Below are 19,653 nucleotides of genomic sequence, written 5' to 3'. Positions count from 1 at the left end.
CGGTTACTTAAAATATGTGTGGTGTGGCTATACTTCATCTTAGAGAAAAGGAGAAAGAAACGTTTTAGCGCAAAGCGGCAGTAGCTGGCGGCGACCTTGTGTCGGCACCGGGGGATAGTACGCCAGAAACTATAAGTACACTAAGTCTCTTGTACCTTATAATTGGATTCGTGTTGTCTGAACGCGTTTTTTTATTAATATTCCGTCCACAGCATCTCTGATTCACAGACTCGATCATGAATGTTGTGAGGACTCTTGACGTCAGAGGGGAGAATCATCGGTGAGGTCCAATGGGGGGAATATCAAGCGAGCCGGAGCTGTCGTCCTACCAACAGTATTAGCCATGCTAACCGATGTGCACCTCTTCTTTCCAGAGGAAGAAACCCGCCAAAGATAACGATTTTACCCTTGGAACAAAGATAGAAAGAAGAGGGGTCGGGAGTTTTAGTTTTTCTTTTATGTTGTTCTCCGTCTTTTTCTGGGTCGTTCATCTCCCTTCTCATCTCCATCTCCTCTCGTATGACAGGCACGGACTGCACTCGAGCTCGGGGGAGAAAAAGGCATTGCAGCTTCATGGCACTGAGGTACCGTCTGCTGATGAGCACTTGTGTATTCTGTAACGGGTGGCTTTTGTGAGAAAACGCCTTGGATAAATGTGTCGTTAATTGGAGGTGATTGTTTTTTAATGGTCATCATTGTATCTGAATTAACTACTGGAGGGTTGACCTCTCTGAGTCCTTTGCAGTCTTTTCTTTTACGGTTTATACATTGGTAGGTTGGTGAGGCGGAAATTTATGAATGAAAACCCATTGCGCTCAGCTAAAATGTGTCTGCGTCTATGGCGTCAGGCAAAAGCGCATCATTGTGAATTCTGGAAGCATATACACGATGCTTTCATAAGAGACCCGTGCACCGAGGCGCGTCTTATTTTTAGACAATTGCTAAAAATAGAAACAAAGTGCGTGCTTTTGTTGAGACCGGTGTTTGATTAATAGCTTTTTGCGATTAAATGCACATGCAGTAGTAAATTAAAAGACATGTTGCATATTTTTATAGCTCATTGTATCTGGATACAATTTGCTACATTTGTGTTGAGAAGATTAAAATGTCTTAATTGTGCCTCTCAAATGCTTATTGACAATGTTTAATTTCTAATTAGCATCAAAAATACTTTCATTTGCTAATTATAATAACTAAATTGGAAAACTTGATTCAATAACAAAATTTGTGAATACATATCTTAATTAATAAGTTAATTTAAATGGGCTTTTAATTCCACTGTTTAGAAGAGACTGCCATAGGAATAAGAGACTATTTAGTGTGGTTTGGAGGCTTCAGGCATATTTATTTTGACAGATATCCTATGCCCACTGCCTTTTTACTGACACACACATTCTCTCTTATCTTCACTACCTACCCCACCCCCCCACCCCAATAGCTATGATTCACTCTCTTGCACCAGCAATGAGCAACCAACTTCAAAACACCTCTTCCCTCTCCACGGCGGCCACGTGGAATCTCCTGGATGTGCGGAACTCATCACCGGTAAGAACGGCAGAGCTGCGACCAATGCCCGTTAGCCCATGGGACATTGCACTGTGCGTGACAGGCACGCTCATCTCGTGTGAGAACGCAATTGTGATTGCCATCCTGTTTTACACTCCCACCTTGAGAGCCCCTATGTTCATCCTGATAGGGAGTCTTGCATTTGCAGACCTGCTTGCAGGACTTAGTCTCATTCTCAACTTTGTCTTCATCTATATGCTGAACACAGAGATTGTGACGCTGATCTCCGTCGGCCTGCTGATCGCAGCTTTCTCCGCATCAGTGCTCAACATTCTGGCCATCACAGTGGATCGCTACTTGTCTCTCTACAATGCTCTGACCTACCACACAGAGCGCACAGTGACGTTCACCTATGTAATGGTGGTTCTCATTTGGTTGGTTGGCATCATCCTGGGCCTACTGCCAGTGCTTGGCTGGAACTGCCTACAAGATGAGGCCAGCTGCAGTATTTGTCGGCCAGTCACCAAGAACAATGCTGTGGTACTCGCTGTGACGTTCTTGCTTGTGTTTGCCCTCATGATGCAGCTTTACCTGCAGATCTGTAAGATTGCCTTCCGCCATGCACAGCAGATTGCTGTTCAGCACCAGTTTATGGCTATTTCCACCACAAAAGGTGTATCCACACTCTCGGTCATCCTTTGCACCTTTGCCGCATGCTGGATGCCCTTCGCCATGTATTCAATTGTGGCAGACTCAAGCTACCCAGTGATCTACACGTATGCAACGGTGCTGCCAGCGACATGTAACTCTGTCATAAACCCAATCATATATGCTTACAGAAACCCGGACATCCAGAAATCCCTGTGGCTAGCCTGCTGCGGATGTGTTCCGTCCAACTTCTCCTTGCGGCTAAGGACATCAAGCGATGTTTAGGTCGGACTGTGTATGAGTTATGTCTAGCTCACAGAATTGGTTTGTACTGTGTAAATGTTAATGATATGATGTCCTCCCTTGGTGGGATCCCAGTCAAATGTTCTGGATGTGCAGTACATGTTGCAGTTACAAGTCCAAGATGTCAGTTTGCACTGTTTAATTTGATGTCTTCAATGCATAGTGCAGCACTATGCACAGTAATATCAAATTGCATCATCAATAACTAATAATTATCCCAGTTAAATTTTAATATGATCTTAATAATCTAAATGATCTGAGAGGTGCAGTTCAGGCCCAGAGAAACAAATCACAGGCTACCATCAGTAACAATACTATATATTTATAAATAAAATCACCATTTACAGTGAAAATTATATCAAGACCAAGCCAGGTTTGTGTGAAGAAAGCTTTCACGTTCACATTATGTAGAGCACTTTCAGCACCAAGGACAGCGACAGATGAAACGAGACTATTCCCTTGCAAACTCGCCTTTAACACTAAGATCTGTGTTCGCTTAAAAATGTATGAATGACAGAGAGAAAACAAGGTCCCGTGAGCAAAAATTATAACTCTTCTGGTATCTGTTGCTTTACTGCCAATTCTATCAAATTGCATCACTCTGTTTAGATCGTCTTACTAAGTTGAATTTTGGTGCGAGAAGAAAGCGAACATTCTCTTTTAATTTTAGCGTGTTTTGTTACAATGCGTCATTTACATAATTTGCAGTGAAACCTTATATCATAACTGACATCAAAGGATTCCTTTTTTGAATTTTGTATCGGTTTGCTAACGTAACGTGAGGACGGTGAAATATCTGCTGCCACGAAATTATATATTTTTTTCGGTCCCGGAATCCATCACTTTAATGCAATTCGCGTGCTCGAGTGCATGTCTAGATTTTAGTGCGAGACAGTGGGGTTAATGAAGGTTTGCTCGTGAAAATTAGATGTCAGCCTCGACCTCAGGCAACATGTTTCAAGGTAACTGTTATAACGTTATTTTGCAAAAGGCAATCTGGGACGGCAATGCTTAAATGAGACAAACGCTACTGGGTCTATACCGTGAAATGATCCAAGCGATTATCAGATATAATTGTGTGTGTAGGCTGTACAATTAGTCAGTTCAGAGATTAATGTTATGAGCAGGTTTGTGTGTAAATAGGTCTACATACAAGCTTATTAAAAGATAACTAAGCCACAATGGGACAGAAGGGACTTTGGCTAATGTAAATTACTTTTACATGGTGATTCTCAAAAACACATAACTGAATCCGCCAAATCTGATTTAAGCTGTACAACCAAAAAAAAAATAAATAAAAAAAAAAAAAAAAAAAAAACCCCACCCCCCCAAAAAAACAAACAAACACAAAGAACAAAACTGAGAAACACTGTAGCTCTCACAACTGCGCAAAAGATACATCACTAACTGATACAATAAACGATTAGTTGTCATAACATTTTATATGCATAGATACTTGTGGAGCTCATGACAAAGCCTTGTGTTTTTAGGGGGTATAAATCTCGCAGCAGTTTTTTGACGACCCGTCATTTATGACAAAGAATATTAATTTTGGCCTTACCTTTTGTCTTCTGCAATAATGAATCAACGTGTACCGTTCATTGATAGTGGTACAATCACAATAAGGCAATCAACAGAGCTAATTCTACTTCCTGACTTGAACATGATAAAACAGAATAGGTTAGCAAGACCAGGGTGTTTCAATTGTACTGTTTTGTACTGTAAGATGTGTTATCACATTGTAGTACAAGTCTTCAAAGTTGGCCTTGAGAGCCCATCCAGGTGCCCTCTGACTAACCTCAATACTCTTAGTGACCTGTATGAAAACTGATGGACTTTAATATGGAGCTTTTTCACAGTCTGGATACTGTGAAAAAACAAAACAAAAACTCCAGTCTTTTGTGTGTGTGTGTGTGTGTGTGTGTGTGTGTGTGTGTGTGTGTGCATATGTGTGATTGATGTGTGCGTAATTTAGAGGGTGAGAGATGAAGAGAGAGAGTGAACCATTTGTTTATACGCCACTCACTTATGTCAGGAGTGGGGTTCAGTGACCTATCAAACTGTGCGCACTATTAAAAAATAACCCACCCCACATAATATACAACACCTGGCAAATATCAATGTTTTTCTGCAAATCTATTGTTAAATAATGTATCTCCACTACAGTATACTCAATGGGATGCCATAGATTCTGTTTGTTCAGGGGTGCAGCAGTTATTTTTCTTATGCAATGCTGTATGGAAACATATTTTTACACACATCAGGGCATGAGTTTGATGATGTTGTTTTGGTGTGTGTGTGTGTCTGTGTGTGTGTGTGTATTCAGTATATGTATTCTTATCGATGGTTTCCTAAAAAAGCAAAAACAGAAACAAATCAACACAAAAATACTAAGTGTGTTGGCAAGGCAGACAGTGCCATACTTGCTAGTGTCTTATTGATTTTCATGCATTTATCATATCAGTGAATGAAAGTAAGGATCAAGATTTTTAACATCACCTTCCTGTGTCGATCATCTTTAAATCTTGCAGTGATCAAAGCACACTTTTGTGTGTCCAGGTGGTTTACTAAAACACCATCGATGACAGACATTGGTTGTTTTAACAACTAGTGAGGTCTGTAAGATACAGCTCAAAAACAGCCCCAGAACCAGGTGCTATACAAGTTCTACGCCAGAGGAATGTCTGCGTTCCTCCCTCTCAACAGTACTTGTTGGACAGATGGTCCACCCCCAGCCTCATGCTCAAAAGTGACCCATCTAAGTACTAACACCACAGATATCATCATACAATTGATTGAAGTATGCCAGGCAGCCAGGAAGAATCTTTAATAGTTGTTAAAAGAGAAAGAGAAAGAATGTAAGCATTCCTTAGTCCTGTGTTGTGACGTCACTCTTGGCGTACATAAATGGAGAGAGAGGTTGTCTGAATGACAGCTCCTAGCTGCACAGAAGCTCTGTTAACACCAAATCTGGCCCTGCTTAAAATAACCTTGAAGAGCATGAAATGTTACACTTATCTAGGGTGTTTGAAATCCCTTTTCTGGGCCATTAAGCAGAGCTCTGTATTTCCCATCAATGGCAACATTAAAGTGAGAAGGAATCGTCCCAAAATAAGGAAAGAGAAAGAGAGATAAGCCAATGGAAGAGCCTCTGGGGTTATGTAACCACTGCACACAAATGTAGCCCATTATCCAAATCTCTGTTACTGATTAATAAACGAGTCTCACTGTAATTTACAATCACTCTTCCAATCTGTTTAACATCTATAGAGCTAAAGGAATTTTCCTTTTAGACAAGCTGTCAGCACAATTAAGGGGTCAGTTATAACTGGCGAAATGTGGGCCTTATTAGAAAGTGGTCATGTAGCTGGGTGCTCTGATACTGTGATGTAAATGTGTTTATGATTTTCTTGCATTGTTTCTCTTATTATTGTGAACGAAAATCTGACAAGTACAATGCACTTTATAAAAGGAACATGCTACACGTTGCAATGTAAGTGTGGAATGTAATCCTTCCTAAAAATGATTTATTTTTTATTACTGTAAATATGACAATACTGAGAAAAAGAAAGAGAGTGAAAAAAAAAAAAAAACGACTCAAGGAGAATACTTTGTCAAATAAAATTCAGCAAACTCAATCAGTCTGTGGTTGTTTGGTGACTTTATCATTTAAATGCATGTGTGTGAGGAGGGAAGACAGCACTCACGCCGGTGCAGGTCACCGTTTGAAGGCGGCTGAGCTTTAAAAGGAATGCGTTTGATTATTGAGCCGTTCCCTTTTTACATAACGCTGAATGGAGTGTGGGATCTGAAATCTTGCCGAGCCTACGCTGAGAGGGGATTCGCGCCCTTTTTGTAGGGCCGATGAAAGTCGGCTCGTAGCCAGGGCTCGAGTTGATGGGGCATAGAGGGGATGGCATCCCCCTTGTTGAATGAAATATCGAAAAGCATCACACTGGTAAAACCACCACTCCCTTACCATCCCCTTTAGATCAGTTGTGTCATGTATTAGAACTAATCATACAAGTAAAATATTTAATTTTCTACGTTTGATAAATAACGGACTTTAAATAAAGGCGATTAACCAGTCAGAATTTATTTCCACATATGAGGTTGCCAGATTTCTATAAGTGAAATCCCCAATTAGATCTTGACACTTGAATAGTTTGGATACATTCTGCCAGGGCGACGCTTTAGTCACGCAATCTGGCAACCCTGAGCGCGCGAGCTGTCTCTACACTGTGAAAAGACGCCGGTTTTCTGGAAACACCGGCAATCATGTCCGAGTTTAGCGATGGGTTCTTCCTAGTGTTCACATGAAACTTACACCACTGAAGTTAATGCACGTTTGCAAACGTTTCGCGCACTTCAAAAATGGTCAAGAGAACAGTTCAAGAAAATATTTGGTCTTTCTTTAAAAAGAAGAGAACATAAAGTAAGAGATTGCAATGACGAGTGTACAGTTACAATATGTACATGTTTTTAATTCAAACATTTTTCGGGGTTTCGCCCATAAAACGCTTTTGTGTGTAGAACAACTGTTTAAGCATCCTTCATAGAAACAGCCCAAACTTCCTTTATACTAGTTCAGTTCTTGAAGTAGAAAAAAATGCGTGTCTGTGACAGTGGACGAGTGATCTAGTTTTTTTTCTTTGTTTTTTTTTTTCATGATCATAACCTGGATACTTCCCACAAAATTCACCATACAATAAAATAACGGAGGGTAACAGGTGCATATTATGGCCATGTGTTTTAAGGGTCAATGAAGCTACACTCATTTTTGTCATACATAAAAATGCAATTCACACAAACGCTTTACTTGAATACACCTCTTCTATGATGAGAATATTTTCAATTTCTGAGTTTAAAGTCATATTGATATTTTTTTCTGGGGCTTAAAATAAAAAAAGGTGTCCAGAGACAGTAAATAAATAAATAAATAAATAAATAAAGTCAAAGTCTCATTAAAAGCTGAAAGTCCTGAAAAAATAAATGTTGGCATGACTGCAGAATAACATTTTATAGTTATTTCTTAAAAATAATAATAATAATAATAAAATAATAATAATAAAAAAATAATAATTGTGTTTTAAAATATTTTAAACGCTTCTGACCACCAAATAAAAGTAACTGGGTGTAACCAACATGTAGGTTTATGTTGACCATAAAAACCATAAAACAGAGCGACACCTTTAGACCCTCAAGACTGAGCATGAATTAAAAATAAAAATAAAAAATCTGATATTAATTTTGACATTTTTTATGAAAAGGCACATTTTGTTCAAGTCATGTGGTGTATCCCTGAGCAAACTTCTTGATATGTTTGTTAAAAAAATTCATAATATTTATAAAAACTATTAATTTATTTTTTACCATGAAAAACGTGTTTGAAAATTTTTTGGAAATTAATAATTTAGTTGTTTATACTCTAATGTATTCAAGGTGAAAATAAAGTATTATAATACTTTTTACTTGATAGTTACACCACATGACAATTTTAAAGTTTAAATTTGTTTTGTAGAAAATGCTATGAAGGCTTTTTTTTTTTTCTTTTTTTTTTTTTAAAAAGTATGAAACCAAATTGGAAACAAAGATTAAATTTCTGACAACATGACACAAGTGTTTAAAACTAGATTTTTGACCCATAAGTATTATATCCCCCCCCCTCCGCCCCCAAATAAATTGACACCATCCCCTTTGAATTTACATTTTTTTTTTTTTTTTTTTTAAAGTAAATCGACCACCGCTCTTAGCTATTCCTTCACAAACATTACAAAAAGTAGTCCTAATAAGGACTATCCTTAAAGAAGATCATTTTTATTTTTTTTATTATCAAGATGGAAGTGGTGGCTAACACCAAGCTACTTAGTTTCATTGTAGGCTACTAACAATATCCACAGTAATTATGGTATTTATCCTACTGTTTATAAATGTACAGTTACCGTTGTAGGTTATCTAATGAAGTTATCTATTTTCTTTTTCAACAAGGAATAAATGTGTAACCTAAACATGAAAAGAAACACGAACTGAGGTAAAAACTCGCTGCTACCATTTGCAAAATTTAGCTGATCTTTGCTACTCTATCAGATATACCTACATACGGGAGAATGAAGTTAAGAGATTGGTGGACGATGGTTAATGAAGTTTATCTACATTCAGTTCGAGAAATAACACTAAAACTGATGGTAGGGTCCGTAAAGATAACGATAAACTCACCCTCTCATGAACGTTGGCCAAATAAGTGAGAAATTGCGCTTCCTGCTGGTAATTTCGATGAATCACAACTAATGAAAGTGAAAAGAGGCAGGACAGTAAGGTTTACCCACTCAATCTGCCCACTCACTCGCTCGCTCACTCACGAACACGCTCATGGTGAAAAGCTGCGATGAGTCACCGTTCACGCGCGCCCCCGCATGCGGAGAGAAAGTGAGAGGTGACAGTATCACCTCTTCGACAGCACTGAGTCACTACAGCGCCACTGAGACTGAGGCACTGCTAACATGAGAACTGCTTCAAGACACAAACACATATCGCAGGATATGACCTCTAAAACATATAGCCGTTGTTATTAAACTCCACAAAGAATTTTAGCAATTAAAAGCAGGGCGCTTTGAAGGCCACCAAATAAAGCCAGGTTCACACTGTAGGATTTTCACTACGATTCTGCCATCTGAGACAGATTTTGGGAATCCTAAGGGATTTCTGTCATTGTAGGCAAAATCTGCAATCTTACATCGTTTAGTGTGACATGCTCACCGATGGATGGCCGATTACCCTTACGATGACCTTTAGCCTTCAACGAAGTTCTGACATCAGAAATTTTGGGTCCTGCAGTGACCACTCTTACGTTGCCTGACTATTAAAGAACAAATAGAAACACAACATCTGATGATGCAATCAACGCACCAAATACAATCAACAACAATGAAGGGAAGTAGCACTACTTGGAGTGTGTTTGTGTGTGTGAGTGAGAGAGAGATAAACATTCAGCTAAAAATGTTGATACTAGCTTGTCTGTGTGATATGCCAAAACAAATATGGTGCTAGCTAACGTTATCTTCACATTATGATCATACTCTCAAAATTACCTCGAGTTCGCATTGTAGAATGGGCATTCCATGGCATCCTATTTTACCCAGCCATGACTTATGCTGCCTTCCAAACAACTCGTAACTCAGTATTTTCCAACCTCCTTCTTGAAAATAATGACTGGAACGCTGCTCGGAGTTGGACATCCACCTTGTAATCTCAGGGTAGATTGATCAACCCTGACCTCAGTGAGAAGCGTCATTTGGCGTCATTTCCAGTGTGGTGGTGACCAACAAACATAACGTGAAGTTGGGTTTTGTTAAACGTAAAAACAAACTTTTATGTATTTTCACTGCACGAAATGTGTGAACATGCAATATACAATAAATGTACAAGATATTAAGAATAATTGTTTGTGTATCAATCAATGCCTATGTTTTCACTTATTTAGCTTGTGAAATAGCTACTACATATCTAGCTAGCTAGCATCTGGAAGATTGTGCATGAGACCATGATGTGTGATTGACTGGAATGCATTGAGGATGGAAGTGGGAAATTTAAATCGGTTATTCTCACCTCAGACTTCATTTGGAACACAGCATTACTCCAAAATATAGCAAAAATTAGTGCTATAGTCCTAAAAGATGTATTTTGTACAGTCTGACATAGAAGACATATGTCGTACAGCATATGTCGCACAATCTGTATTGGTATATTTACTGGGGTCATAGTACAGTCTGACAGGCAGCAATCGTAAAGGACAGAAAAAATCGTACAGATTGAACCAGGCTTAACACAGATAAGCAACACTTGACAGTAAGCTAGCGCATCTGCTGTATGACTACCAACTCATCTGTTACTGCTGAATCATAGTGAACTTCCCGTCACCCCTTCTTAATTATCTATTTCTCTATTAGGCACGCACACAAATGTTCAAAAACAGACCTGAACAGGAAACAAGGCCTCATAAAACCTTCTATTACAATAAGTCACTTATGACTTTTTCATGTATCCCTGTGGAGGAAAAAAACTAATTTTCCAGTAAACATTGCAGGCTCACTCACTTGACAGCTCTACAAATAGCTGAAGGAGACAATAAAAGACTATGAAAAAGGAGGGAGATGCGTCAGATTCACATAGCTGATCCCAGCCGTAAATTACGCCTGTGATGGAGAGACATCTGACATCTTTCAAAGTTCAGACCAGGTGAAAAAGACCCTCAGTCACATTCTTTACCAATTTATAAGGCACGAGAAAGCATAAAAGAAAAATAGAGATGAGACGAGGGAAAGAAGCAAGGTAAACACTAAGGGTCTGAGAAACAATGAAGACTTTTTAATAGAGAGTTCATTAAACCACAGCCTGTAATGTAATCTGATCTAGCGTCCGTAGAGTAACAAGGCTAAACTACACCATCTGTAAGTCAATAGATATAAAATAAAGGATGTGTGGACAGCGAGAGTAAGAAGGTAATGGTATGTAATAATGCACATGAGAAGTTAACTAGTTAAAACAGGGTACCCACACCTTTTTACCATTGAATTTACATGACTTTTTCAGCTGTGTGTGATTACTGGACCTTTTATCACAATAGAGATTTCCATGATTTTCAAGATTTCAAAACCCCTTAAACCCGATTAAGTAAATCAGGTATAACTACAATTAACAAGTAATTCAATAAGAGATTTACCAAGATACCAAGATGGATTAAATTAATTAAAAATGAATTGAAACAGATGCATCAAATGTTGCCACAAACCACACTGTAAAATTGTTTTAAGAAGCACTTTAATGGCAGTCTGTACATGCATACAGCATTTGCCTACAGTGTATTTTTTTCAGATACATTGATTCTCTTGTAGATTATTGTCTAGATAAAGTTCTGCAGTCTCAACAAAGTTCTATATATCACATTGCTTAAACACAGAAGACATTATTGTATACATACAAAACACAGGCTAAAGCACAGCCTATGATAGCTGTTAAATTCGGGAGAGTTTAAACTTCCCTGTCTGTGCAGGTGTGAGTGGCACATTTAAGCAAATAAATAGAAAATAGAAAATAAAAACTGAAATACTGAAGTGCTTTCATTCTGTACAAATTAGCATATTAAGCATGTCAATTGCCCAAGGTCAAGAAAAATGATTCAAAATTAAAACACTAGCAAAAAAAAAAAAAAAACAACAACAACTGAGACCTTACCTAGAATTACAGAAGTAACAGAACAAACTGTTAATTTTTATTTGTGTTAATGGATGTATACTACCAGGTCAAACAGGTAACAGAGCACAGCTGTCTTTATTGTTGTCTGCTTAAATATGCAGTGTTGGTTCCCTGGGTGATATAGTGCTGACATCTGTTGTATCTATGGTTCACTTGATTGACAAGTGAACAGTTTGATCCTGTAGGATCAAACCGGGTGAAAAAAAACAACAATTATGAGAGATTCTTACACAGTTAAAGATACAATCCATAACTACTAACACAGCACCACTTGAACCTCAAAACAAAGTATTAAAGTATAGTGATAAGGTGTGTTTAATGGACCCATCTTGCATAATGTACTTGAGCCCAGTATTGTTGTTAAAAGTCTTTTGTAGTTGCACTACCAATAATTGCCCTCAAGCAGCAGCAATCAGCATTCAGAATGCACTAATATAGTTTAAAAGTCCTCCAACCTTGACTTGAAACCAAGAAGAGAGCAAATAAAACTCTTAAAAAAATTCAATCCATTCAAAGCTGCTAAGTTCTTTTAATAAATTACTTTTGGGAAATTGCATCACTAATGACATAACGCAAACTCAACTCAACCAGTCTCCTGCCATCCCTTAGATACAGAAAAAAAAAAAAATTATTCCCGAGATAAATAACACTAAATTTCAATATAATTTACAGAAGATGTGTTAGATATAGTTGACTACTTCAGATTGTCCATACAGCGAAAACCCTTGAATCTATTCTATTCGCTGGGAGGTTTGGAACGAAAACATTAATAACACTGAAATATTTTAAACTCCGTAAACAAACAAATGTCTAACTAAACATCTACCATGTATTTGTGCTCTATTTGAGCAAATTGCCCATAAATATTGCTATGCAGACTTGAGAATTTAATTAAAAGTTGTGTTATCTGCTTGTTACTTGGTCATCATGCATTTAAAAGGTCAAAATGTGGCCTTTTCTTTGGGAACATGGACACATTAAAACGTATACTGTAAACACTAAATGTACTAGCCTTGAATACTTTTTCAACTATTTTCCCTTTCATATGAGCAGCAGTCCTGGGCTAGTTGTACTAAAATTAGCGTTGTGTGGTCGCCCAACTGGCTGTTCTAATAATTATGAGGTCATGCTCTAAGGTTAGTTAGAAAAAGAGGGTGTCAACATGATCTCATTAGAATTCGTATGTATTCTTATGTAAAGTGTGGTTCTGGCAAACTTACATTTGCTTATGATTACATATACACTGAAATGTACATTACTGACAGGCTCTAAAACGTAATCATTTTACGTATTAACACTTTTAGAAATGTAAAAAAGCGTATGTATACTGGTTGAATTCAATCAGTTAATTTTATCAATTAAATGTCATCACATTTAACGCAGTTGATGCATTTACCTAGTATGACATTTTAATGGTTTCATTCTGTTCTGTGTGATTTCTGCTGTCCTTTTTAACTATAGTAAAGTTATAAACAGTAGGATAGATACCATAATTACTGTGGATATTGTTAGTAGCCTACAATGAAACTACGGTAGCTTGGTATTAGCCACCACTTCCATCGTGATAAAAAAAAAAGAACAATTTTGATCTTCTTGAAGGATTATTACTTTTTGTAATGTTTGTGAAGGAATAGCTACTTTAACCAAGACTAAACTTTAAAATGATAAAATGAATAAAAATTCTGTAAACGGTTCATAATTTACTAAGCTCTTAATTTTTAATTTGTTTGTTATGGGACACAAAATGAGTTTTCAGAAAATGCTGCAGCTAAAAAAATAAAAATAAAATAAAAACATACAAATAAACCACAAAAGCACCATAAAACAATCATTAAAAGTAATCTATTTATTAGTTAGCTATAATCCAAGTCTTCAAATAACTCTGTGTGAGGAATAGACCCATATTCAAGCTTTTTATTCAAAGATATCTTATCTGCTGTAGTGCCCATAACACCCAACTCATGCACTGATAATTTTTTTCTTTTTCTCCCCAATTTGGAATATCTAAGTCCTCGTGGTGGCGTAGTGACTCGCCTCAATTCAGGTGGCGGAGGACGAATCTCAGACACCGTCAACCCGTGCATCTTATCACATGGCTTGTTGAGCACGTTACCGCGGAGACATAGTGCGTGTGGAGTCCACCACAGCATCCACCGCAGCATTCACACACAACTCACCACGCGCCCCACCGCGAGCGAGTCACATTATAGCGACCATGAGGAGGTTACCCCATGTGACTCTACCCTCCCTAGCAACCGGGCCAATTTGGTTGCTTAGGAGACCTGGCTGGAGTCACTCAGCATGCTCTGGATTCGAACTCGCAACTCCAGGGATGATAGTCAGTGTCTTTACTCACTGAGCTACTCAGGCCCCCTAATAATGCTTTATTAACATTTTCCAAATAAAGCCTTCCACAATATAGATAGAAATGCACTAATATAGCACATTTAAGTAACATTAAATGTTTCCCAAAGTCTAGAACTAGTCCCCAAATAGGTTGCATTTTCATTGCAATGGGCATTAAATTCCTTAAATTCTCATCCTCCACAATATTAATCTACAAGTAGACTGTGGCTATCCCCTTTGTTACAGCCCAATCTCCAGACCTGAACCCCATTGAAAACCTCTAGAATGTGATCAAGAGGAAGATGGATGGCCACAAGCCATCAAAAAAAGCCGAGCTGCTTGAATTTTTGCGTCAGGAGTGGCATAAAGTCACCCAACAGCAATGTGAAAGACTGGTAAAGAGCGTGCCAAGATGCATGAAAGCTGTGATTGAAAAATCAGAGTTACTCCACCAAATACTGATTCTGAACTCTTCCTAAGTTAAAACATTAGTATTGTGTTGTTTAAAATTGAAAATGAACTTGTTTTCTTTGCATTATTCGAGGTCTGAAAACACTGCATCTTTTTTGTTATTTTGACCAGTTGTCATTTTCTGCAAATAAATGCTCTAATGACAATATTTTTATTTGGAATTTGGGAAAAATGTTGTCAGTACTTCCATATAAAATGTTTGACATGTTGTGCATTCTGAGATACTATTCTGCTCACTACAATTGTACAGAGTGGTTATCCGAGTTACCGTAACCTTTCGGTCAGTTTGAACCTGTCTGGCCAGTCTCTGTTGACCTTTCTCATCAACAAAGCATTTCTGTCCACAGAATTGCTACTCACTGAGTGTTTTTTGTTTTTAGCACCATTCTTAATAAACTCTAGAGACTATGGTTTGTGCAAATCCCAGAAGATCAGCAGTTACAGAAATACTCAAACCAGCCCATCTGGCACCAACAATCATGCCACGGTCTAAATCACTGAGATCAAATTTTTACCCATTCTGATAGTTAATGTGAACATTAACTGAAGCTCCTGATCGGTATCTGAATTACTTTATGCATTTCTCTGCTGCCACACAATTGGCTGATTAGATAATAGCATGAATAGGTAGGTGTACAGGTGTCCCTAATAAAGTGTTCAATGAGTGTGTGTATATATACTGTATGTGTATAATATATATATATATATATATATATATATATATATATATATATATATACACACACACACACACACACACACACACACACACACACAGTTGAAGTCAGAAGTTTACATACACTTAGGTTGAAGTCATTAAAACCAATTTTTTAACCACTCCACAGTTTTCATATTAGCAAACAATAATTTTGGCAAGTTGTTTAGAACATCTACTTCGTGCATGACACGAGTAATTTTCCCAACAATTGTTTACAGACAGATTGCTTTACTTTTAATTGACTATATCACAAATCCAGTGGGTCAGAAGTTTACATACACCAAGTTAACTGTGCCTTTAACCAGCTTGGAAAAGTCCAGAAAATGATGTCAAGCCTTTAGGCAATTAGCTTCTGATAGGCTAATTGGAGTCAATTGGAGGTGCACCTGTGGTTGTTAAAAAAAAAAAAAAAAATTAAATTAACATTTTTTATTGATTCAAAAATTCACAACAAAGAAAAACATAACACATACACATCGAATCAGCATTTAACATTTAACCCCCACTAATATCCTTCCCCAATCACCAACCCCACCCTGACCCCCAACGAACACCCCCGTGGTCACATAATAATAATAATACACACACACACACACACAGAAAAAAATATATATATATAATAAACATACATAATTAAACTAAACTTCTCTCTCCCCATCCCCTCCCCGAGAGTCCCCCAAAAATGCTAAATAATTAATCCTGGCCCACACTCCCTCCTCCAATACCAAATTTAAATCTTTCTCCCATAATCTCTTGAGAGAAGTTGAAGCTCCGTCCCGTAGACTCTGAATTAGCAGGGAGTAATACACTGATGCCTCATGACCTTTTCCAAAAGCAGTAATCACCTCTCCCAGAGTATCTGCCACTTTAGGGGTGTGTGTGCTACTCCCAAAAACAATACAGAGCAAGTGGCGCAGCTGTAAATACCTATAGAATTGAGATCTGGGAATCCCAAAATGTTGAACCAAATTTTCAAAAGATCTCAACACTCCACTCACATACAGGTCACCGAGTGTAGTAACCCCCCTCACAATCCACTCTGACCAGCAGAAAGGAGACTTATTAATACATAATTCAGGGTTCAGCCATATGCTTGAGGCAACATTTAAATAAATGTCCGAATTAAACACTCTGGACACTTTTGTCCATACCGAGTACAAATACAAGATAACGGGGTGTAAATTAACTTCTCCGATTAGTTTGATAGAAATGCTCTGCAATGGCAAAATAGGGGCGAGAACTTCCTGTTCAATACAAAATCAGGGAGGGGCTCTTTCAAGTGGAAGCGACCAATGAGCCAAATGTCTGAGATCGAATGCATAATAACAAAACAAAATCTTGGGTAGGCCTTGCCCACCTTTGTCAATCGGCCTATGTAACTTATTAAAATGTAATCTAGGATGCTTACCATTCCAAATGAAGGACTTCGCTATGCTATCAAATTGCTTGAAATAAGAGAGGGGGACATCTACAGGGAGAGATTGTAACAGGTGAATGTGTTTGAATAACATTAACCTTCCCAATCATAGATAAATGTAATGAAGCCCACCTGCCCACATCGCTTGAAAACCTTTTAATTAAGGGGTCAAAATGACTAAATCAGACAAATTTGCTGGGAATAAAATGCCCAAATAGTTAATGCCCTATTTGGGCCACTGGAAGGCGCTTGGCTGAAAAGCCGTTACTGGGCAGTACGCTGTCAGAGACAAAGCTTCAGATTTAGACCAATTGAAAGGAATTAATAATTCTATGGAGGCAAGGCATAGATCTAATGGGGTCAGAGACGAATAATAAAATATCATCTGTGTAAAGCAAAAGCTTATGTGCCACACCTCCCACCAACACCCCTGGAAAATCATCTTCCCTTCTTATCGCGGCTGCTAATGGTTCCAGGGCAAGACAGAACAATAATGGGGAAAGAGGGTAACCATGCCGGTGCCCCTATCTAGAGTATAATAATCTGAAATTAATCCATTTGTTTGTACTGCCACTACCGCGTGTCTAGAAAGTAACTTAATCCATCCAATAAAGGTATTCCCGAACCCGTATATTTCCAAAATCTTAAAAAGATAATCCCATTCTACCATATCAAATGCATTTTCGCGTCAAGTGACATGGCCGTGACCGGAGTCTAGTCATTCACCAATGACCACATAATATTGATGAAACGCCTAATGTTATCAGAAGAGCTGCGGCCCCAAATAAACCCCACCTGATCTATATGTATAAGAGATGTCATATCTTAATCGGTGAGCCAGAATTTTTGACAATATTTTTACGTCTAGCTGGATCAGGGAAATTGGACGGTAACTCTTACACTCGCTTGGATCTTTGTCCTTTTTAAGTATCAGACTGATCCGGGCTTGAGTCATGGTTGGCGGAAGCTTTCCATTCTTTAATGATTCTGTGTAAACTTCTAACAAAAGTGGAGCCAGTTCTGTAGCATAAGATCTAAAAAATTCAGTGGCAAAACCATCTGGCCCCAGAGCCTTGCCTGTAGGCAAGGCCTTAATTACCTTGCCATGCTCCTCCAAGTTTATCTCAGAATCAAGAGAATTTTTTTGCTCATTCATCAATTTAGGGAGTTCTAATGGTTCCATAAAGTTCCTAATGTCTTCATCAGTAGACGAAGACGTGGAACTATAGAGATCAAGATACAATTCTTTAAAAGCATTATTAATATCAATGTAAATATTTCACCACCAGCAGAGGGAATGGTAGAAAAAGATGCTCTCTGCTTTATATATCTAGGCAAAAGCTTCCCTGCTTTGTCCCCAGACTCAAAATATGACTGTCTTGCCCTAAATAGCCAAAACTCCACCTTCCATGACAAAACAGTATTATATCTGTATTTCAATCAGGTCAATTCTCTGAAGCCATCAGATGATATTCGGCACTTAAGCTCTGCCTCGGCACTTTTAATATTCCCTTCCAACTCCACGAGTTCCCGTGCTTTGGATTTTTTGATGAATGAGGCATACTGTATGATATGACCCCTAAGAACCGCCTTAAGTGCCTCCCAAGCCATGCCCACAGAGGATACTGAGGTCCAGTTGGTCTCCATACAGACATTGATTTAAGCCTTTAGCATTTGTTGGAATTCAGAATTTTGCAAAAGGGATACATTAAAGTGGCAACTATATGATTTCCTTTTCTCTATATGTGGCAACACCTTCACCAGGGTGTGATCTGAGACTAAAATGTTTCCAATTAACAATCAACAACAGATGAAATGAGAGACTTAGATATATAAAAAAATCTATTCTAGAATAAATCTTATGGACTGATGAAAAAATGTATAGTCCCAACCAGATGGGTTCAAAAGTCTTCAAATATCTGTAAGACCAAGATTTTTACACATCATGTGAAGTGTCAGTGTTGCTCTAGGGGGCTTACAATTTTGCATCACTATGATCAAGGACTGAGTCCATCAAAAGATTAAAGTCTCCTCCCAATATTATATCATGAGGGGTGCCAGCGGCTTGCAACATCCCTTCAAGATCTATAAAAAAGCCCTGATCATCAACATTAGGCACGTAAATATTAGCCAAAATCAACCTTTGCCCCTGAATTTCAGCTAAAACAATAATGACTCTTCCTAATTTATCTTTAATCTGTTTGAGACATTTGAATTGTAGATGTTTACTTATCAATGTAATGACTCCCTTGCTCTTACTTGAGCCAGCATTAAAGAAAACATGTCCACCCTATATCTTCCCAAATTTTCCAGCTTATATATATATATAATGTATGTGTATATATATATATATATGTATGTATGTACAATATACAAATCTAAATCTGTTATATACAGAAGCAAGGGAATGTAATGACAGAAGAGATATGGTATGTTGCATTAATATAAATAGATTAAGCTGTGTATTGCACATAATTATTTCTCAATGGGGCAGTTTTAACTGTTCATGAGATGGATAGCCTAAGGGAAAAGACTGTTCCTGTGTGTGACGGTTCTGGTGCTCAGTGCTCTGTAGTGCCTGCCAGAAGGCAACAGTTCAAAAAGGTAGTGGGCTGGGTGAGTGGGGTCCAGAGTGATTTTTCCAGCCCTTTTCCTCACTCTGGAAGTGTACAGTTCTTGAAGGGAGGGCAGGGGGCAACCAATAATCCTCTCAGCAGTCAGAACGGTCTTTTGTAGTCTTCTGATTCTTAGCTTCACCAAACCAGACAGTTACTGAAGTGCAGAGGACAGACTCAATGACTGCTGAGTAGAACTGTATCAGCAGCGCCTGTGGCAGGTTGAACTTCCTCAGCTGGCGAAGGAAGTTCAACCTCTGCTGGGCATTTTTCACAATGGAGTCAATGTGGGTCTCCCACTTCAGGTCCTGTGAGATGGTAGTGCCCAGGAACCTGAATGACTCCACGGATGCCACAGTGCTGTTTAGAATGGTGAG

The 19,653-nt window shown here is 38.2% G+C and overlaps 2 protein-coding genes across 3 annotated transcripts in view; one reads left to right on the top strand and one right to left on the bottom strand.

The window, feature by feature from the left end:
* The first annotated feature begins 296 nt into the window (after window positions 1-296).
* gpr185b (G protein-coupled receptor 185 b) lies at window positions 297-6,083 on the top strand. 2 transcript variants are annotated; one of them, XM_051723155.1, is made up of 3 exons: window positions 297-434; window positions 527-671; window positions 1,439-6,083. In XM_051723155.1, the coding sequence occupies exon 3, from the start codon at window positions 1,441-1,443 to the stop codon at window positions 2,437-2,439; it is 999 nt and encodes a 332-aa protein (XP_051579115.1). In that variant the 5' UTR covers window positions 297-434; window positions 527-671; window positions 1,439-1,440; the 3' UTR covers window positions 2,440-6,083. The 2 variants fall into 2 exon arrangements, with proteins under 2 accessions (XP_051579115.1, XP_051579106.1); XM_051723146.1 differs by having other exon boundaries at window positions 401-584.
* A 5,174-nt stretch (window positions 6,084-11,257) lies between these two features.
* Window positions 11,258-19,653, bottom strand: part of zgc:109889 (uncharacterized protein LOC553542 homolog) — a 57,410-nt gene continuing 49,014 nt past the window's right edge. The window contains exon 10 of the mRNA XM_051723020.1: window positions 11,258-11,888. The gene's annotated coding sequence lies outside the window, so the exon portion shown is untranslated. The remainder of the gene's footprint in view (window positions 11,889-19,653) is intronic.

This window comes from Myxocyprinus asiaticus, chromosome 2, assembly GCF_019703515.2.
Source record: "Myxocyprinus asiaticus isolate MX2 ecotype Aquarium Trade chromosome 2, UBuf_Myxa_2, whole genome shotgun sequence".
Lineage (NCBI taxonomy): Eukaryota > Metazoa > Chordata > Actinopteri > Cypriniformes > Catostomidae > Myxocyprinus > Myxocyprinus asiaticus.
The sequence above is the reverse complement of the archived record's forward strand: the minus strand, read 5'-3'. Positions and strand labels throughout refer to the sequence as shown.